Here is a 21420-nt window from a genome sequence, read left to right on the forward strand (position 1 = left end):
AGGAGATGAGAAAGCTAAACAGAGAGAGATGGACAACACACAGAAAATGGGTAAAAGCACCTTCTCTGAGAGTAAATCCTCCAGGTAACTTTCAGGTAAAGGACAATGGAGAAGGCTGAGAACCCAAATTCTGACTGGGCTGGAGGCACTCAGAAACTCTCTTCTTCTTTCTTGGCCTGTCTCTCAAGACTGTTTCTATCCATGACAGCAGGGCTACAAGATGGCTCCAGTGATTCTTTTCTTTTTTTTTCTTTCCTCTTCTCTTCTCTTCTTTCTTTTCAGGTGATGCTGGGGATTGAACCCAGAGCCTCACACATGTGAGATACAGGTTCTAGCACTGAGCCACTTCCCCATTTTCCTGGTGACCGCTGTTTTCTGCCTCCTTTCTGTTGTCCCTCCCACACTTCACTGGGGTCAGTTTGTGGGGCGGAAGGGGTGGTCCATCATTTGACAGATCCAGTCACAAAGTCCTGTCAGCTTTATCTGGGCTGGGGGGTGGGGTTGGGGGGGGGGAGAGTTGGCAGCCCACATGCTGCCCTTTGAAGGGGTTCTTCCTGCAGAGGAACTAGAGCATCTGGCACAGAGGCTACCTGAGGGACCTTTCTAGAAAGCAGATCCTCCAACCCAGCCCATGCTCCAAATGGCCCAGCCCTAGCCCACACAACCTCGGGAGACCCTCCTGCTTCAGAACCACTCTACTCAACTGCCCTGGATGCCTGACCAGGCAAGATGATATAGTTAATGATTAAAATTACTCAAAATTGGGGTCATCCATTATGTGGCAATAGATGACTAATAAACCCTCTTCAATTATTTATTTGCTATTTTTCTAAGTCAGGGACTCTTGCATGTGTAATCTCACTTCCTTGGGGTTCATTTTTCATTCAGATAGAAACAGGGAGATACCATGGCACCACAGCTTCCTCAGGTGTTATGCTACTCCCATGTGGTGCCAGGGCCTGAACCTAGGCCATGTGCATGGAGGAATACACACCCTACATGGTGAGCTATTCATCCTGTCTGCCCTCTTTCCACTCTCCTCCCTTCCTTCCTTAATTCCTTCCTCCCTCCCTCCCTTCCTCTCCTCATTTAAAAATTTTTTATTAATGATTTACAATTTTACAAAATAATAGGGGTAGGGAGTCGGGCTGTAGCGCAGCGGGTTAAGCGCAGGTGGCGCTAAGCACAAGGACTGGCATAAGGATCCCGGTTCGAACCCGGCTCCCCACCTGCAGGGGGTCACTTCACAGGCGGTGAAGCAGGTGTGCAGGTGTCTCTCTCTCTCCTCCTCTCTGTCTTCCCCTCCTCTCTCCATTTCTCTCTGTCCTATCCAACAATGACAACAACAACAACAATAACTACAACAATAAAACAACAAGGGCAACAAAAGGGAATAAATAAATAAAAATAAAATATTAAAAAAAAAAAGGGGTACAATTCTACACCGCTCCCATCACCAAAGTCCTATGTCCCTATTCCCTCCACTGGAAATTGTAATAGTTCTCCTAAGGCCACAGATATGGGTTAGTCAATTTTTATTTCTATAATTATCTATCTATCATTTTCATTATCATCACATACATTTTCACCCATTTTTTCTTTTTTCTTTTTTTTTTTTCCTCCTCCAGGGTTATTGCTGGGCTCGGTGCCTGCACCATGAATCCACCGCTCCTGGAGGCCATTTTCTTCCCCCTTTTGTTGCCCTTGTTGTAGCTTCGTTGTGGCTACTATTATTGCCCTTGTTGACGCAATTCGTTGTTGGATAGGACAGAGAGAAATGGAGAGAAGAGGGGAAGACAGAGAAGGGGAGAGAAAGATAGACACCTGCAGACCTGCCTCACCGCCTGTGAAGCGACTCCCCTGCAGGTGGGGAGCCGGGGGCTCGAACCGGGATCCTTACGCCGGTCCCTGCGCTTTGCGCCACATGTGCTTAACCCACTGCGCCACCGCCCGACCCCCCACCCATTTTTTCTATGGTCCTACCTTCTCTTTCTTTCTAAGTCACACTTACACCTATTACACTTCAGAATATCTTTTTTCCCCTCTTCTCTCTGGTCCCTGATGAATTAGGTTTCAAAATCATCTTCCCCTAACATTCCCCACCCCCTGGGAGTATGGACCAAAATTCTTTTTGGGTTGCAGAAGGTGGGAGTTCTGGCTTCTGTCACTTTTTTTCCTCCAGACATGGGCATTGGCAGGTTGATCCATACCCTATCCATACCCCCAGCCTATTTCTATCTTTCCCTAGTGGAGTGGGGCTCTGGAGAGGTGATCTTTCTTTCTTATAGAAACAGTACCAGAGAAGGAGAGAGTGAAACAGACCACAGCTCCTTCAATGTGGTAGAGACCATGCTCAAGCCTGGCTCACGCACCTGGCAAAGCAGCGCACAGTTCAAGTAAGCTATTTTGCTGGCCCACCCTCCTTCCCTCTTAATGAGGATTTCAGATGATGCCCACCTAGCCCAGATCCCCTCCGACAGCCCTTGATGCTTTGGTCCCGCCCTTCCATGCCCCCCCCCCACTGTGCTAGCCAGCAGGGACACTGGATTACAGATGAACTTGGAGATGCAGAATGAATGAATGAGTGTAGTCCCTTGGAAGAGAGGGGGGGGAGCCAGGAGTGACTTAGCCCTAGGAAAGGTCTAAGAAGGAGAGAGAAGAGACTTGATAAAGAAGGAGAAAGACTTGATAAAGAGGAGTTTTCTGTTCGCAGGTCCCAGCCCCCTCTTCTCTGTTGGGGTGCCCCACGTTGGGCACCAGATGTCGGGGTTCCTTGGGGGAAACGAGGCAGGAATGAGCTCGCTAAAGGGGTCTTCCAGCATACTGTGGCAGCAGACGATGCACAAACCTCTTTAGGGTCCCATTGTGGGGAATGGAACATCTTTATTAGCGCAGTTACAAGTTTATAAAGGGGTAGCTGTGCAGGGGAAGTAGCCAGCTGGCCAATGAGGTCAATATCTCCTTATAAGGGAAGAGAGAGCAAGGCAATGAGAGGGTATGGATGATGATGAAGGAACAGGGAAATAGAAATATAAGGAAGGTAGGGAGTCGGGCTGTAGCGCAGTGGGATAAGCGCAGGTGGCGCAAAGCACAAGGACGGGCATAAGGATCCCGGTTCGAACCCCGGCTCCCCACCAGCAGGGGAGTTGCTTCACAGGTGGTGAAGCAGGTCTGCAGGTGTCTATCTTTCTCTCCTCCTCTCTGTTTTCCCCTCCTCTCTCCATTTCTCTCTGTACTATCCAACAATGACAACAACAATAATAACTACAACAATAAAACAACAAGGGCAACAAAAAGGGAATAAATAAATAAAATAAATATTAAAAAATTTTTTTAAAATAAAGAAATATAAGGAAGGCGAAGCCCACCAGAAAAGGGGGGAGGGGTGGGTGATGTGGCAAGACTGATAGGAAGGTTGGAATTCCCCCACGTACTCTGGCCACATCTCACTCAACCACAAGGCTGGCATGCCAAGGGGAGACTGACAGACGAGCTTCGGGGGTGGGGGGTCAGCCATCCATGCTCAAGCACACATCAGACCCACACTCCTCCACTTTTGCTTTTTGTTCTTCTCTCTTTTAGTGGGTGGAGGAACAAGGGAACCCTTTACTTTGCCCCATCTCCTCCCTGCCCCTTTCATGCAGAGGCCTGGGGAAGTCCCCAATGCTGGTGAATCCTTGATGACTACTCACAAGCCCAAAGGGCTTAGGATGTTACACTGCAGTGGGGAAAAATTCCACCCATGGAACTTTCCAGGAAACCCCTGCCCCCTTACTGCATGGGGGCTTCCACTTGGGCTGTGGGCAGCAGAATTCTGGGACATTGCTGAGTATGCTGGACAGTGAGGGCAGCTAGCCCTGGGTCCCCAGCAAAAGGTGGGAGCAGTGTACGGCAAGTTCTCAAAGAGACTTGGAGGACCGAGGTGAAGGGAGCAGGAAGATATCTCCAATGCTGTGGTGTTTCTTCCTCTGTCTCTTTCAGCCTGTATGAGTCGGAATAAATAAATAAATCAGCCACAAGTCTCCACTTTAAAAACAAAACCAAAATGGGAGGGGCTGGATGGTTGTGCAGTCACTAGAATGCACACATTACCCCGAGTGAAGAGGACCCAAGTTCAAGCCCCCCAACCCCCACTTGCAGGGTGGAAGCTTCATGATTGGTAGTCCTGCAGGTGTCTCTCTCCCTTTATCTTTCTCGGCCTATCACCCTCTATCAGGAAAGAGAGAAAAAAAAAAGAGACAGAAAGACAGAGACTGTGCAGTGATAACCCTGGTGGGGGAAAAATAAAAAGGCCTTTCAGACTTCACATTACATTGTGTTCAACTCTCACCAAAGCCACCTCTCCGTGCCACCATCTCTCTACCTGCAGCAAGGCAAGGGTCCCCAACATCCAAAAGCAAAAACTAAATGCTTCAGTACCCAGGCTTCAAAGGGTGCCCCTAAGATTTTGAGCAGGACAAGGGGTACCCCTCACCTCCCCGTCTCTAGCTTCTGTGATTCCAAGGGTGTTGGTATGCTTCTAAATTATGCTTCTAAGACCCCTTCTGTTTCATTGGTTTAATCCCCCCTGCTTAACACTGTATTCTATTTACATAACCACTGTTAACTAAGCACCACCCTGCCTGCAGGACATTGGTTTAATCCCCACTGGTTCATGATGTCTTTTTGCTCTGCCCCCTCTCCTAGTACACCCTAATTTCAACCAATCTTTTTTCTTTTTTCACTCCACCCTCTCTACGTCACATCCTGTTTCCACCATACTTGGCGAGTATATATAAGGACAGGACTGTGATTAGTTTAGTTTAGTTTAGATTGTGCTGCGTTCCACATGAACAGCTCAGCCATGAGTCTCTGGTCGTCTCTGTCTCCTGCCCACGAAGCTAGCCCGGCACAAGGGCACAAGGGGACAGGGCACAAGGGGACAGGTCTTCAACCTGGTGGAGTGTCCTCCATGTACCGGTGACACATGAGGAGACATTTGCCAGGACACAATGTGGGCTTCCTCCCATACTTTCAATATTTCCCTCCTGCAGAGGGTGAAAGTCCCAGATGGAGTCATCTGAGGCTAAAGTCCAGAGCCATGCACACGCTGGGAACAAGTTCTCGGCCCCCTGCCAGACCTGGGGGAAGGCTGCCCATACCTGCAGGACCCCGAGTTGAGCAAGGGGTCAGGCAGATGGGGGCTGGGGGCTTGGATCTCCTGCACCACCAGCACAACTAAAGCAAGTGCCCCCAACATCCAGAGCCCTTTCATTACTGGATACTCACAGCAGCCCATGACAGTGGACATTACCGTTATCCCACTGAATGGGCAGGGAAACTGAGGCTGTGGGAATCAGCTACAGTCACATCCCCCAGGTTGGGCACAGATGCCAGAGCTGCTGCAGCCGCTGCCTATCTCCTCATAGTTGTCCACCTTAGGGGAGTGGGGTTCACAGCTCACAATACCAGCCTTTGTCAATCTCAGACCCTAGGCCACGGTTATGTCCAGAGACCCGCATTGTTCAGTATCCCTACTGGAGGGCACTCAGGGCACATGACAGCACTAAGTGCAGAGGTGCCTGCCACCCCTAGAGAGCGCACCCACTCCTCTCCCGGGTCTGTGTACTAGCCCACTCAGCCACCCAGGTGGTGTGATGAGCAGTGACCACTGGAGGGCAGTGTGCTCTCATGCCTTCGACCAGCAGGGTGGCCGGGGAGGCTGGGGCTGAGGGACATGGATCCCTAGCTGGAATCTAAGCTGGAGCTGGAGCCAGAGCTGGAGCCGGAAACCAGAGTTGGATACATAGCCAGCCAGAAACTCAGCCAGCTGCCTAGAAAAGTCTCACTATCCGACCAGTGTGTGTGTGTGTGTGTGTGTGTGTGTGTGTGTGTGTTCAATCATGTGCCCACACAAGCACAGCTACAGCCGGAGGGGCCAACAACTTGAGCTCAAGTAGAGCAGGGTGTGGGCCATGGGCCGTGGAGTGGAGTGTGGGGTGGGCCAGAGGGCCAAAAATATCAAGGAAACCAGGACAGCCAGCACAATGGGAACGGAAGGACGGGGGAGAGCAATGGAACTACAGAGTGAGTTGCAGAGACAAAATGACTGCCCAGGAGACAGAGAAAGCAAGAGGGAGAGAAGGGAGAGGGAGAGGGACAGGAAGAGGGACAGGGAGAGGGAGAGGGACATCCAGGAAGAAACTCAAAGAGGAGGCAAGGGACAGAAAAGCAGAAGAGAACAGAGTGTCTGGAGAAAGTAGGTCAGGAGGTTGGGGTGGGCCTTGGAGAGAGCCAGGAACCATCGGGAACAAGGAGGAGCCAGGCTCAGGGTTGCTGCAGACAGGGCTTTATTGGGAAGGGGTTGTAGCCATCTGCTGGCTGGCTGCGTACTCAGAACAGGACCCAGTTCCGGCTCCAACTCTGGTATCCGGCTCCAGCTCCATCTCAGATTCCAGCTAGGGATCCAGCTCAAGTTCTAGCTCAGGCTCCGGCTCCGGCTCCAGCTCCGGCTCCAGCTCTGGCTCTGGCTCCAGCTCCAGCCCAGGTTCTTCTTGCTCTAGTCTTTCCTCTACTTTGCTCTGAGCTTGAGGTGGGTGAACCCCATGTTCTAAGGCAGAGAATCTTCTCGGTTGCCACTGGAAGAGAAGGACGGATAGTGGGAAGAGAATTGAGAAGGGAAAGGGAATAAGGCAGAGATAGAATTCAGCTCTGCTTCCCTGATCCCCCACCCTCCCCGTCTGGTCCCTGCTCAAAGGGCCCAAGGCTCCATCTGAAATATGGAGTCCCTAGGCTGCAGAGAACTAGGGAGAGGAGAAGAAGGAGTTGGGTGATAGCGCAGCGAGTTAAGCACACATGGTGCAAAGCACAAGGACCCAGCACAAGGATCCAGGTTTGAGCCCCTGGCTCCCCACCTGCAGGGAAGTCGCTTCACAGGTGGTGAAGCAGGTCTGCAGGTCTATCTTTCTCTCTCCCTCTCTGTCTTCCCCTCCTCTCTCCATTTCTCTGTCCTATCTAACAACGACATCAATAACAACAACAGTAACTAAAACAACAATAAAAAACAAGGGCAACAAAAGGGAAAATAAATAAATAAATATTTTGAAAAAATTAAAAAAAGAACTAGGGAGAAGAGATTCTGAAGGCAAGGTCAGGGCTCTACCTTGGTCACCTGCCCTGAGGAAGGGATGCCACACAGCAGTCTGAGCAGGAGCAGAGAGAAGCCAGTTGGGGAGGGGTTCAGCTCACCTGTCTTCTCCGAATGTGAAAGCCTAAAGCTCCGGCCACCAAGAGAAAGAGAAACAGGACACCGAGGATGAGAAAGAGAGGAAGGTGGCCTGTTCTCAAAACACCTGGGGCTCCCCCAGAATGCTGGGCACCTGTGGAGAGAGAGCAGGATTGATTAGGCATAGTGTGACAGCCTCACAGGTGCAGACAAGGCCCAGATCACGGGCTGCTTCATTTCGAAAGCGGTTCATTCAGGCCCAGATAAGAACCGGAGGCCATGTTTGACCAGATGGACAAGCATTGGGGGTGTGGAGGTTGGAAGTGGGTCCAAAGGGAGGGGTCAGGAATCAGGCTGTGATCTGGTGGGGTCTCAGACCTGGGCCAGAGAGCTCAGAGAAGTACACGGCTGTCCCGAGGAGCTTCTCGCCCTGGTACAGTTGGCACTGCCAGGGCTGGGCATGAAGTTGGGCCTCCTGTACCTGCAGCCAGGGGCCTGGGGATCCCCGCTGAGACTGCCTGTCCAGGGGGCTCCACACAAAGCGCTCTTGTCCAGAAGTCGGGGTCACCTCACAAAGCAGTTTTCTCAAGCTGCCAGGTAACCCGAATGATTTGGGAGTCACTGAAAAAAAAAAGAAAGAAAGAAAAGATATCTTCCTTACTTGAAAGTGTAGGTTTGTGGCCACTGGGTGTTGTCGCACACAGTTGAGCACACACATTACCATACACAAGGACATGGGTTCAAGCTCCCAGCTCCCATCAGCAGGTGGGAAGCTTCATGAGTGGTGAAGCAAGTACTGCAGGTATTCTCTCTCTCTTTTCTTTCTTTCTTTCTCTCTCTCTGTCTCTCTCTCTATATATATATATATATCCACTTTCCTCTGAATTTCTGTCCTATAAAATTTAAAAAGTAATAAACAAATAGTTAATAAAAAGGGAAGGAAGGAGGGAGGGAAGGAGGGAGGGAGAAAGGGCTCTCAGACCTGCAGGCACCTGGGTTTGGAGTAAGTAGAGAGGAGGGGAGAGGTGAAGCAGGCCTAAAGTAATATTAGCAAGACAGTGCACTGCTTAGCTCACTCTGCTACTCAGGAACTTTCCAGGTTTCCTGCCACCTTTAGGTCACTGTACAAACTCACGCTACCCCAAAGGACCACATGACAGGTACTATTTCAGAGGCTTTTAAGTTATTTTGTTAAAGATATATATATGATATGACAGAGAGGAGAAGGAGGTAGAGAGGGAGAGAGAATGATAGACACCTGCAGATTTGCTTCATCACTTGAGAAATGACCCCTCCTGTAGGTCGGGAGCCAGAGGAATCCTTGCTTGATCCTTGTGCTTTGTACTATGTGTGTGAGCTTAAGCTGATGCGCCACCACCCGACTCACCCTTTTTTTTTTTTTTGCCTCCAGGGTTATTGCTATGACTCAGTGCCTGCACCATGAATCCACTGCTCCTGGAGGCCATTTTTTCCCCTTTTGTTGCCCTTGTTGTTGTAGCCTTGTTGTGGTTATTATCGTTGATGATGTCATTCGTTGTTAGATAAGACAGAGAGAAATGGAAAGAGGAGGGGAAGACAGAGGGGGTGAGATAGACACCTGCAGACCTGCTTCACTGCCTGTGAAGCGACTCCCCTGCAGGTGGGGAGCTGGGGGCTCGAACTGGGATCCTTACGCGGGTCCTTGCGCTTTGCCACATGCACTTAACCCGCTGCACTACTGCCCTCCCCCTCCCCCCCTTTTTTCCCACCAGAGCACTGTTCAGGTCTGGATTATGGATGGTGCTGGAGACTGAACCTAGCACTAAAGTCTTTTTACATAACCATTATGCTACCTCCCCAGTCACAAAGATGTGTTATTATTTTTTAAGATGTATTACTTTTTTTTTTTTGCCTCCAGGTTTACTGCTGGGGCTCAGTGCCTGTACTACGAATATACTGCTCCTGGAAGCTATTTTTTCCTTTTTGTTGCCCTTGTTGTTTATCGTTGTTATTATTATTTTTGTTGTCATTGCTGTCATTGTTGTTGGATAGGACAGAGAGAAATGGAGAGAGGAGGGGAAGACAGAGAGGGGGAGAGAAAGACACCTGCTTCACTGCTTGTGAAGCAACCCACCTGCAGGTGAGGAGCTGAGGGCTCGAACCAGGATCCTTACACCGGTCCTTCCACTTCACACCATGTGCACTTAACCCATTGCGCTACCACCCAATCCCCAAGATATAGTACTTATTAAAGAAAGAAAGAGAAGAGGAAGTCGGGCAGCAGCACAGCAGGTTAAGCGCACGTGGCACAAATCACAAGGACCTGAAGGATCCTGGTTTGAGCCCCTGGCTCGCCACCTGCAGGGGAGTCGCTTCACAGACTGTGAAGCAGGTCTGCAGGTGTCTATCTTTCTCTCCCCATCTCTGTCTTCCCCTCCTCTCTCCATTTCTCTCTGTCCTATCCAACAACAATGACATCAATAACAACAACAATAATGAATATAACAATAAAACAGGGGCAATAAAAGAGAAAGGGAAAAGAAATAAAGAGGAGAGAGGCTGGGCAGTGGCACATCTGGTTGAGAGTACATATTGTCATGTGCAACGACCCATGTTTGAGGCCCTGGTCACTGCCTGCAAGTGTGACGGTTCATGAGAGCAGTGAAGCAGGTGTGCAGGTATCTCTCTCTGTCCTCTCTACTTACTCCTCCCCTCTCAATTTCTCTCTGTCCTAACAAATAAAATTGAAAAAAAAAATAGGAAAGGAAAGAAATTGGCCACCGGGAGCAGTGGATTCATAGTGAAAGCACAATCCGCAGTGATGAGACAGAGAACAAAAACAAAAGCATTACTCTGGCACATGCAATGCCAGGGAGTGAACTCAGGACCTCATGCTTGAGAGACCAACACTCGATCCATTAATCCATTCCCCAGACTATGCTTTTATGTTACTTTCTGCATACATGACCAGAAGCCCCAATATGGATTATGTAAGATGGTTCCCAACTTTGTGTGTGTGTGTGTGTGTGTGTGTGTGTGTGTGTGTGTGTGTGTGTGTGTGTATGTGTAGCCGGCGACTCACATATACACAGTTTCACTACTCCCAGGTCAATTTCTTTTTTTACCATAGCACTTGAATAATTCTCGTTGATGGTGGTCCTGGGGAACTGAACCTGGTGGTTGAGCCTGAGCCTCAGGCATCAAAGTCTTTTTGCATAGCCATTATGCTGTCTCCCCAGCCTGGGATTGAGTCTTCCTTTCTTTCTCTCTATGCTTTTTTTTTTTGGATAGGACAGTGAGAAATTGAGAGAGGAGGGGAGATAGAGAAGGAGAGAGAAAGACAGACACCTGCAGACCTACTTCACCGCTTGTGAAGCAACCCCCCTGAAGGCGGGGAGCCAGGGGCTCAAACCAGGATCCTTGAGCAGGTCCTTGTGCTTTGTTATGTTAACCCGTTGCACCACTGCCCAACCCCCCTCATTTATTTTGAATGGGAAAAGAAAAATTGAGAGGGAATGATAGGTAGTAGAGGAGGAAAAGAAAAGAGAGAGAGAGAGAAATGGGTAGCTCTGCTTCACCACTCATGAAACTTCTGCCCTGCAGGTGGAGACTGGGAGCCTGAATGAACTCAGGTCTTTGTGCACGGTAATGCCTGGGATCAACTGAGTGCACCACCACCAGGTCCAAGGTCAATCTTTTCAATAGATGCAGACAGAAAAGAGACAGCACAGCCACAGCACTGTAGCATCCCCCACCCCTACCTCCATAGCACCTCCCATGTGCTGTTGGAACTTGAACTTGGGCTGTGCTTACAGCAAAGCACTCACCCAGGCAGGAGAACTGTCTTCTGACACCATACTTTCCTTGGCTTTTCCTGACATGGCTCACATGCCTGCACCCTGCTTTAAGAAACCCCCATGTACACCCATCCCCTTTTCTGGATGCCCTGAGACCCATCAAGATGTAAAGATGTGGTCCAGGAGATGGCACAGTGGTTAAAGAACTAGACTTTCAAGCATGAGGTTCTGAATTCAATCCCCGGCAGCACATGTACCAGAGTGATGTCTGTCTCTCTCTCAATCTCTCTCTCTCTCTCTCCTCCTATCTTTCTCATTAATAAAATAAATAAAATCTTTAAAAAAAAAAAAAAAGATGTGGTCCAGGAGGTAGCACAGTGGATAAAGCATTGAACTCTCAAGCATGAGGTCCTGAGTTCAATCCCTGGCAGTGCATGTACCAAAAGTGATGTCTGATTCTTTCTATCTCCTCCTATTTTTCTCATTAATGAATAAATAAAATCTTTAAAAAAAAAAAAGATGTAAAGAAAAAGACATTGTAAGGTGGAAGTGAGAAGCAGGGTGTTTAGGAGGACAGGCAGTGTCCTGAGGTTAGCGTGATGCTTATGCACTTGAAGAGGGTGGTAACAGAGACCCCCGAACTGTGGTGACTCCAGCTATGTGGCTCTGGGAACACTCCTTCTCTGTAAAGCAGGGTTAACAGAATCTTCCCCCACCCAGTTTCCATGAAGATCAAGTGGAAAACAAACACTCTACAGTTAGCCCTCAAATGACCTTGGGCAGCAGCTGGGGAGACAGGTCAACTGGGAGAGCACTGACCTTGCATATTTGAAGTTCCTGGTTCGATCTTTGGCATTGCCTGTGCAGCAGTGGTCATCTGGCTTCTATCTTGTGTGAATCTATCTGTCTCTTTTTCATTCTCTCTCTCAATAAATAAAATAAAATAAAGAGGATCGGCAAGATGCTCACCTGGGAAGGTACCTGTTTTGCTATGAGTACAGCCCAAGTTTGAGCCCAGCACTCACCACATTGGGGGGAAAGTCAGTTATGGAGTCCTTCCCACTCTCCCTTTGTCTCTCTTTTTTTGCTTCATATCTGGGATAAAGGGGGAAAAAAGGGGGGAGTCCGGCGGTAGTGCTGCGGGTTAAGCACACGTGGCGCAAAGCACAAGGACCGGCTTAAGAATCCCGGTTCGAGCCCCGGCTCCCCACCTGCAGGGGAGTCGCTTCACAGGCGGTAAAGCTGGTCTGCAGGTGTCTATCTTTCTCTCCCCGTCTCTGTCTTCCCCTCCTCTCTCCATTTCTCTCTGACCTATCCTACAACTACAACAATAAAACAACAAGGGCAACAAAAGGGAATAATAATAATAAAAAACATAAAAATAAAGTTTAAAAAAAAAGTCCGAAGAAACTATGAAGCAATAACAACAAAAAAGATGACCCTGGACAGAATGAATAGGTGCCAGCCCAGGAGGTGGTATAGCTGGCAGAGTGCCAGAACAGCCAGCCTGAGTCCTCAGAGCTCTTGTCCACACATGCCACAGTGATGATCTGTTCCCCTCTCTTCCCCTTATTTCTCTCTCTCTCTCTCAAATAAATATGAAAAGAAAGGAAGAAAGGGAGGGAGGGATATAGAGGGAGGAGAAGAAAGAAAGAAATGGAGGAGAAGAAAGAAAGGAAGGAAAGCAGAAAGGGAGGGAGGGAGAGAGAGAGTAGGAGGAAGGAAATTGGTGGTGGACAGGAGATTGCTCACCCAAAAGAGCACATGCTTTGCTTTACAAGTTTCCCTGGCCTGAGCACCAGGAACAGCACTGGGGAGCTCCATGGATAATGGAGAAGTACCTTGGTGTCTCTCCTTCCCTGTCTCTCCCTATTTCTTTCTGTTTCTCATCCTGTATTTAAAAAAAAAAAAAAAACTGCCACCAGGTTGGTGGATTCCTGCAGGCACTGAGCCCCCAGAAATAACCCTAGTGGCAACAACAAGACAAAAAAAGGAAAAGAAAAAAATTGATCGGGTTTGACAACTAAATGGATGTGGGGCCAGGGTGACTGGAGGTACTCACAAAAAAGCCAAGTGAGAAGAGAACATGTGTGAAGCCCAGCTTCCATGCGTGAAGCCCAGCTGGGTCCCACACACTGTACATGGCAAGGCTCTTCTCCAGTCTTGTCTCCTAAAAATTTTGTTGTTGTTACTGTCACCAGAGCTTCATTGTCTGACTTTCTTCAGATAAAAAGAGAAAAACACAGAGAGACAGAGGAAGAGAGAAAAAGGTATCATAGTTCCTGTATCCCCCAGTGTGGTGGGAGCTGGACTGGAACCTGGGTTAAGTGCATGACAAAATAGATGCCCTATCTAAATGAGCTATCTAGTTGTTACTAACAAAAGAATACTTATTTAGGGGAGTAGGGCGGTAGTGCAGTGGGTTAAGCTCATGTGGCGCAAAGCGCAAGGACCGCCATGAGGATCCAGGTTCGAGCCCCCGGCTCCCCACCTACAGGGGAGTCTCTTCACAAGCAGTGAAGTAGACCTGCAGGTGTCTATCTTTCTCTCCCCCTCTCTGTCTTCCCCTTCTCTGTCCTACGACAACAATAAAACAACAAGGGCAACAAAAGGGAATGAATAAATAGATATTTTTTTTAAAAACCAGGGCAACAAAAGGGAAAATAAATATTAAAGAATTAAAAGAATATTTATTTATTTATTTATTTATTTAATAGAGACAGAGAAACTGAGAGAAAAGAAAATAGAGAGTGAGACAGAGATAACTGCAGCACTGCTTCTTCGCTTATAATGCTTCCTCCATGCAGGTGTGTCACCACCACCCTCAAGAGTTTTTTTCTGTTGTTTGTTCGTTTTAAGCAGCCCAGGAGGTGGAGCAGTACTGGAATTTTGGACACAAAAGCATGAGGCCCTGAGTTCAGTCCCAGGCACCTCACATGCCAGAATGTTAATCTGGCCTCTTTCTCTCTCTAACTCAAGAAATAAATATTTACTTTAAAAATGTTAAAGGCTGGGGAGTCGGGCTGTAGCGCAGCAGGCTAAGCGCAGGTGGCGCAAAGCACAAGGACCGGCATAAAGATCCCGGTTCGAACCCCGGCTCCCCACCTGCAGGGGAGTACTCGCTTCACAGGTGGTGAAGCAGGTCTGCAGGTGTCTATCTTTCTCTCCCCCTCTCTGTCTTCCCCTCCCTCTCTCCATTTCTCTCTGTCCTATCCAACAATAACAACAACAATAATAACTACAACAATAAAACAACAAGGGCAACAAAAGGGAATAAATAAATAAAATAAAATAATAAAAAATTTTTTTTAAATGTTAAAGGCTGGGGAGTTGGGCGGTAGGTAGCACAGCAGGTTAAGCACACGTGGCGCAAAGTGCAAGGACTAGCCTAAGGATCCTGGTTCGAGCCCCCAGCTTCCCCACTTGCAGGGGAGTCGCTTCACAAGCAGTGAAGCAGGTCTGCAGGTGTCTATCTTTCTCTCCCCCCCTCTGTCTTCTCCTCTTCTCTCCATTTCTCTCTGTCCTATCCAACAATGACAACATCAGTAACAACAATAACTACAACAATAAAACAACAAGGGCAACAAAAGGGAATAAATAAATAAAAGTTGTTTAAAAAAATGTTGTGGTCTGGGAGGTGGCGCAGTGGATAAAGCACTGGGTTCTCAAGCATGAAGTCCCGAGTTCAATCCCCAGCAGCACATGTACCAGAGTGATGTCTGGTTCTTTCTCTCTCTTCTCCTATCTTTCTCATTAATAAATAAATAAAATCTTTAAAAAAAAAAATGTTAAAGGCTATGGCCTGAGACATGGTACAGTGGATAAAGTGTTAGATTCTTCAGCATGACGTCTTGAGCTTGATTCCTGGCATCCAATGTGCCAGAGTGATGCTCCGATTCTCTCTCCCTCTCTAACATGTCAATAAGTAAAATGAAATCTAAAAAAAAAACAAACAAAAATACATAAGGGGCAAAGAGAAGGCTTGTGCGCTCTGCCCATGTTCAAGTCCCAGCCCCACACGGGAAGTACTGTGGCACCGAAGGAAACTTGAGGGCCACAGTGTGTCTCCCTCTCTGTCTGTCTGAATGAAAAAGTGATCTGGAGCAGTGAAATCCCACAGCCATAAGGTCCTGGCTCAAGAAATTGAATAATAAGCAAATAAAAGGTTAAGTCAGCAAGAGGATTTGAGGGTGATGAAAAGATGAAGTTCAGAGCAAGGCGGGGGTGGGGTGGGGTGGGGTGGGGTGTGTGATATCCAGGAGGAACTGCTCAGGAGCCAGATGGAAGCTCAGTGAAGGCCCTCAGGAGCTGTGTTCCCTGTAAGCACAGTGGCTAACTCCTGCAGTCCATATGCATAACTACTGAGCACCTACTATGCACTACTGTTATTGAGCGACCATGAGTGAGCACTGCAGACACAACCAATTTGCCCTGGCTGGGGGCTGGGGGTTGCCTATGAACACAGACATATTTTGTGCGGGTATTGTTTGCTTGTATAGGTGCTTGCTGGATGCTGTCTTGGTAAGCCCTTGCTAAGTAAAGCTGACTTTGCTGACTCAAGACCGATTTATTAACTCTTTCCAAATTCAGGTCATTTCCTGCAATTACTTTTTTTTTCTTGCCAGGGTATTACTGGGGCTCCATGCCTATGTGATTCCACCATTCACTCTCAGCAGGTTTGTCTTTTCCTTGCCTCCAGATAGAGGGTGAGTGGCAGAGAGGGAGAGAAAGACAAAGAGAAAAGCACTTTCATGGCCAAGGCACCAAAGGTTCTAAATTCAGTCCCCGGCACCACCATAGACCAGAACTGAGCAATACTCTGGTTAAGGGAGGCGGGGGGGGGGGGGGGATGGACAGTGGCACAAGTTGAGGGTACATGTCACCATTTACAAAAGCCCAGGTTCAAGCCCCTGGTCCCCACCTGCATGGGTATCACAAGTGGTGAAGTAGGACTGTAGGTGTCTTCCTTTCTTTCTTTTTAATTTCTTTATTGGGGAATTAATGTTTTACATTTGACAGTAAATACAATAGTTTGTACAGGCATAACATTTCTCAGTTTTCCATATAACAATACAACCCCCACAGGTATCTTTCTTTCTCCCTCTCTTTCTTCCCCTTCCTTCTTGATTTCTGTCTCTACTCAAAATTAAAAAAAAAAAAATTAAATTAAAAAAGAGGAAGAGATGCTCAACAATTTGTTTGGCTTCGTATGTTAACTCTCTTTTCAGTCACCAGGTTCCAGATGCCATCAGGACGCTGGCCAGGCTTCCCTGGACTGAAGACCCCACCAATGTGTCCTGGAGCTCCACTTCCTCAGAGACCCACCCTACTAGGGAAAGAGAGAGGTAGACTGGGAGTATGGACCGACCAGTCAACGCCCAGCGGGGAAGCAATGTTCAGCGGGGAAGCAATGACAGAAGCCAGACCTTCTACCTTCTGCAACCCACAATGACCCTGGGTCCATGCTCCCAGAGGGATAGAGAGTGGGAAAGCTGTCAGGGGAGGGGGTGGGATATGGAGATTAGGTGGTGGGAATTGTGTGGAATTGTACCCCTCTTATCCTATGGTTTTGTTAATTAATCCTTTCTTAAATAAAATTAAAAAAAAAAAGAGGAAGAGAGAAGCAGAGATCCCACAGCACTACTCCACTGCTTGTAAAGCTTCTCCTTTCGAATGGTGCTATCATGTAGTGGCCAGGTCTCAATCCTGGGTCCTCATGGCAAAGCATGTGCTCTACTGGCCAAACTCCCAGCCTCCATTTCTTTTTTTTCTTTCTCTTTTCTTTTCTTTCTTTAAAAGTTTTATTTATTTTGGATAAAGACAGACTAATTGAGAGAGAAGGGGGAGATAGGGAGAGAGAGAGATACCTGTGGCACTGCTTCACCACATGAAGCTTCCCCCCTTCAAGTGGGGACCTGGGACTTGAACCGGGATCTTTGAGCATTGTAACATGTGCTCTCTACCGGGTGAGCTACCACCTGGCCTCCCATTTCCTGCAACCTTAACTTCAGTCCTAGTCCCAGCATGAACAAGTATTCTAGAATTCCAATTTGCTTTTCCTGAACCATTCACATGTTTGTCACTTGTCCTTCTAAGTAGCTTCTCAGACCTCCCTCCCCCAGCTCAGAGCAGGGGAGTCCCTTACACAGAAGTGGAACAACATCTGGTGACTCAGGGAAGACTTTCAGTTTCGCTTCTTTTTTAGGGGGGTGAGTCAAGAGGAGGCCACAGGGGGGGAACTGGCACCCAAAGGCATGGAAGCATGGGGCAAACAAGCCCACTCTGTCCACCTTGTGTCCCTTCCTCAGCGGAGCTCCCGTGGCATGGGAGCCCCACCACCACCCACTGCCTGACCCACTGACCTGTGATAATGGCCAAAGTGACAGTAGCACTGAGCTGCTGCCGCTGCAAATGGACTTGGCAGGTGTAGGTCCCAGCCTGGGCCTGACTCACAGCCTCTAAGCGAAGAGTAAAGTTGCCTTTGTCTCCAGCCACCAGAAGGTCCGGGACTCCCCCAGGAGGGACCCACTGAGCAGTGAAGGGAGGTTGGCTCTCCAATCCTGGAGGCAGGTGGCAGGGCAGCTCCACACTGGACCCTGCCCCAGCATACACAGTCAGAGGGACTAGGGGCTCCAGACCTGAAGAGAAACAAGAACTCTTGAGTTAAAGGATGGGAGGGGGTGGGAGAGCATGCCAGGAGCTGGAAGGATAGGGTGCAGGGAAGGGAGGTAGAAGAATTCAGTGGTTAGGCTCTGAAGAGCAAGGGGTAAAATAAGGGGAGTGAACTAAGGATGTCCAGAAAGGCAGAAGTGGGCTGGACCAGCAGGTAGACTAAAGGCTGGCTATTAGGTTGGCCAAAGAATGTTCTACAATGGGAGAAGACAGCTGAAAATCGGCATTGGGAGCAATGGACTTGGACACAGAGGCCCACAGCAATCACAAGTAGCAAAAGTTGCCAGAGGATGCAGCTGGGGACCCCCTTAGTCAGGGGAGGAGGATGGAGATGGCAGGCAGGAAGAGGTTGGAGGTCTAGAGCAGAGAGGGGTGGCGGTTACCCAGAACAGAGAGGCTGTGCATGATGGAGACATTGAAGCCATCCCTGTAGATGAGCATGCAGCCCCAGAGACCGGAGTCTGAGGGGCTGAGTTGGGGCAGGAAAAGGAAGTTTTCAGCAAAGTGGTATTGGGGGGATTTCTGGACCGGAACTCTGTCTTGACCCCGAAACCAGTGCACAGAGGCTGGGGGGTCAGGCCGGCTGAAGGAGCAGTTCAAAATGACCCATCCCGAGGATCTGAGGGACCCCGGGGGTCTGGCGGACACTGTAAAAATAAAAACGGGGAGCATCAGTAGGACTCTGAGGGCAAACACTCACTCCCTTCACACACACACCCCCACACACAGACATGCTGTGGATGTCTTTGTCTTTCAAAACCTTCCTGCCAGGCACCACCAGCTCAGTGCCTAGTACCTGGACACGCTTAATATGGAAGCCCAGGAGCCTCTGGGTGCCTTTCTCAGCCCCCTATCACCTCACCCCCCACTTTATTTGGCAGGATCTATTCTACTTTTCTCTCTGTCCAGGCCTTGCAGAGGAGCCCCACTAAGCACACCCCCTAACTAAAAATGTCTTAAATGAATCATTCCAACCCTGCGTTCTGCAGCGCCCCCCCAAAAAAAGGGGGCGCCCCCCAACTCCCGCTAATGGGTGGGGATAAGAGGAGCTCAGGGGGTGACCAATCTCTCCTCCACCAGGCCCGCCCACCAGACAGGTGCGCCCCTGAAGCACCCTGTATTCAGCAACCAGCCCCCTCCTTTCCAGCACCCCTCCCCAAGCTGCACTTCTTGTAGGGTTAGTAGGAAATACGCCAAGGCAGCCCTAGGGCGCATCCCTAGAAGCCCGGGCTGGGCGGGGAAAAAGGCGCCCCCCCCACTACCACGTACCCGAGGCCCGACCCACGCGCAGGCGGAGGCGGCAGGCCAGGGCGCGGGCGCGGGCGCCGTCCCGGAGACGAACCGAGGCGCGGTACTCGCCCTCGTCGGCGCGCTGGGCGGGGCGCAGCCACAGCGAGAAGTCCCCGCGCTGGAGGCCGCGCTCATCCAGCCGCACGCGGGGCTGCAGGGGCGGCCTCCCGCTGCGCAGCCCCCCGGGGCTCAGCCTCAGCACCGTGTAGCCGTGGTCCCTGGGGGAGGGCGATGCGGGCCCCGGGCGAGGCCCCCCGGGACGGCTGGGCGGGGAGAGACAGAGCGCTTGGAGAAGGCGGCCGCGCACACTGAGAGAGGAAAGGGCCACCCAAAGGCGCCCCTTGCCCACCAGGCCTCCTCCCCTTCCCCCCCGCTACTCCACTGAGCAAGCACCCTCCCCTCTCGTGTGGACAGCAGGCTGACTATGGGGTGCGGGGGTGCAGTGGGGGAAATGCGGGTGGGTTCACGTTTCTGCTGAGTTGGGGGTGTTCCCTTGCCCAGGTGCGGGGTGCATACCTGTCTGGTAGGTGCTGCCAAATGACCTCTCCTGTTCGCAGCCGGCTGAGGTCCTGGAGCCGGGTGAAGAGGCTGCAAGGGAGCTGAGCAGGCGCCCCCTCCTGGGCCCACACCACCTGGACTTCATCCCCAGGGCCTGGAGTCTCCGCTGGGGGGGGGGGGGTGGTAAATATCAAGAGAAGCAAGTGCCCTGAGCCAAAGCACTTAGGGAAAGACACCGGGGCGTTTCCTGGAGGGAAGCTGAGCAAGGCCCTGTGTGCCTTGCCCTGCCGGCCTGGCCAATGGGGAGACTGGGAGGACCTAGTGTGGTGGAGCTGGGGTGGGGGGAGGCACTGGGACTGGGAGAACCCTCCAGAACAAAAGACCTTGGGGCCTGTGTGGCCTTCAACCCACTGGCCATCCCCCCTCCTCCGCACAGGGTCACCCTCAGCTTACCTGGGGCCCGCCACAGCAGGTGCAGAAGCAACAAGACCAGGAACTGAGCCTCCCACATCTCCCCTTAGACCTGTCCCCCCAAGAGTCCTCCAGAGGGAAAGGGGGCAGATGGACAAAGAGGTTCTGCAGGAGATAAAAAGACAAGACAGGGACTCTGGGGGTGGGGAGACAGAGGGAGGACTGGAAGAAGGGAGGCAGCAGTAGTGTGGGTGGGATCCAGAGAAGAGCAAGAAGGGTTGGTGGGGTCAGCAGCCCAAGGGGGGGAGGGAGTGGGGAAGGGTTGGGAGTGTGGGCGCTTGCAGAGCAGAGTGAAGGCCAGGTGTCTCACTGAGCTGGGAGGTGCTCTGCTGCTCCAGTGCCCGGGTCCTGTCCTTCTGTCTTCCTTCCACCTTCCCCACTTCCCCTCCCCGCACGCCCCCCCACACACCCCAGGGCTCACAGTTTCGCTTCGCAGCGGAAAGTCTGAGGGGGCTGATTCCCAGCAGCATCACCCTCCACCCCTGTGGTGGCGCTCCCCTTGTTTATTTCCTCAGGCCTTGGGTGTCCCTGCCACCCCTCCTCCCCTCCCTTCCCATCCCCCACCTCCTGAGGCTTCCCCTTCCAGGCTCTCCTGCCCTGGTCCATACAGGCCATTCCTGTCCCACCTCAGGACTTCTTGATAACTCCTGCCCTCTCCCCATAGAGCAGTAGCGCCCCCAGAGCTTCTTTAACCCCATGAACCCTGCCACTCATCCACCCACCATGACCCCCCCCCATAAAGAAAGCTCTACTGTACCCGAAAAGATGGCTCCTCTGGAAAAGATCATCCCAACCCCAGGATGCAAATAAGTACTGTTGGCTGACATGTCACTAGGGGCAAGGTGCCTTCATATACCGACTCATAACATGGAATCCCACTGTACAGATGAGGAAACTGAGGCAAGCTCAGGCAAAAACTTGCCCAGGTAAGCCAAGAGTATGAAATGAGCTGTGTGTGTGTGTGCGCACATGTACTTGTGCATGAATGTAATCCTAACCCTGAATGAACTCTGACAGTGAGTCACCCCGCACCCCCAGCTTAGCCCCCTGTGCTCAGCAGCTCTCCCCAACCTAGAGGTTCTAAACCCAGGGGTGAGGGTGCATGGCAAAAAGCCTGAGTCCTGCAGGAGTCCATACTCAGAAGGGAGGCTGGAAAACTAGGGAGGACACCTGGGGGCCACCAGAGGATGGACCCCTCCCTGGTGCCCAGGTCACTCTTGCTGCCAGGCCACTCTCCTAGGTTGAGCCATAGCCCTCTCCCACTTCCTGTCTTGGGGCTGCTTGCTGTCTGGTTCAGCACAACAGGGCTGGTAGCTTTCCACTGGACTCAGCAGTGTCTAGACCCACTGTGGGCTGTCATTGCTGGGGTACACCACTCTATGAGTCCAAAACAGGACCTTGTCTCTGCCGAGGAGTGCTGATGCTGAGTTCTCCAGTGGTGACTGGGAGGGGTCCCTAATGTGAGACCAGTCAACGCCCCCCCCATCCATCCATCCCTGCATGCCCTGG

General features: G+C 50.6%; 1 protein-coding gene across 3 annotated transcripts; it reads right to left on the reverse strand.

The window, feature by feature from the left end:
• Positions 1-6312: 6312 nt before the first annotated feature.
• Positions 6313-20297, reverse strand: LAG3 (lymphocyte activating 3). Of its 3 annotated transcripts, XM_060190151.1 has the most exons (9): positions 20222-20297; positions 19894-20016; positions 19459-19606; positions 18922-19205; positions 18036-18299; positions 17343-17618; positions 7583-7825; positions 7228-7358; positions 6313-6617 (listed from the first exon to the last, which is right to left on the reverse strand). In XM_060190151.1, the coding sequence occupies exons 2-9, from the start codon at positions 19949-19951 to the stop codon at positions 6438-6440; spliced, it is 1584 nt and encodes a 527-aa protein (XP_060046134.1). In that variant the 5' UTR covers positions 19952-20016; positions 20222-20297; the 3' UTR covers positions 6313-6437. The 3 variants fall into 3 exon arrangements, 2 of the variants coding, with proteins under 2 accessions (XP_060046134.1, XP_007537124.2); XM_007537062.3 differs by having other exon boundaries at positions 19894-20274; XR_009549543.1 differs by having other exon boundaries at positions 6528-6617; positions 7686-7825; positions 19894-20275.
• Positions 20298-21420: the final 1123 nt, after the last annotated feature.

The sequence above is a fragment of the Erinaceus europaeus genome, chromosome 4 (genome assembly GCF_950295315.1).
Source record: "Erinaceus europaeus chromosome 4, mEriEur2.1, whole genome shotgun sequence".
Lineage (NCBI taxonomy): Eukaryota > Metazoa > Chordata > Mammalia > Eulipotyphla > Erinaceidae > Erinaceus > Erinaceus europaeus.

Excerpts from the sequence above, each read along its gene's own strand:
- LAG3 (XM_060190151.1), bottom strand. The coding sequence starts at position 19,951 with ATGTGGGAGGCTCAGTTCCTGGTCTTGTTGCTTCTGCACCTGCTGTGG. Across the intron at positions 18,300-18,921 it reads GCGCGTGGGTCGGGCCTCGG|TGTCCGCCAGACCCCCGGGG; the intron begins GTACGTGGTAGT and ends TTATTTTTACAG. Across the intron at positions 17,619-18,035 it reads GCACAGCCTCTCTGTTCTGG|GTCTGGAGCCCCTAGTCCCT; the intron begins GTAACCGCCACC and ends GTTTCTCTTCAG.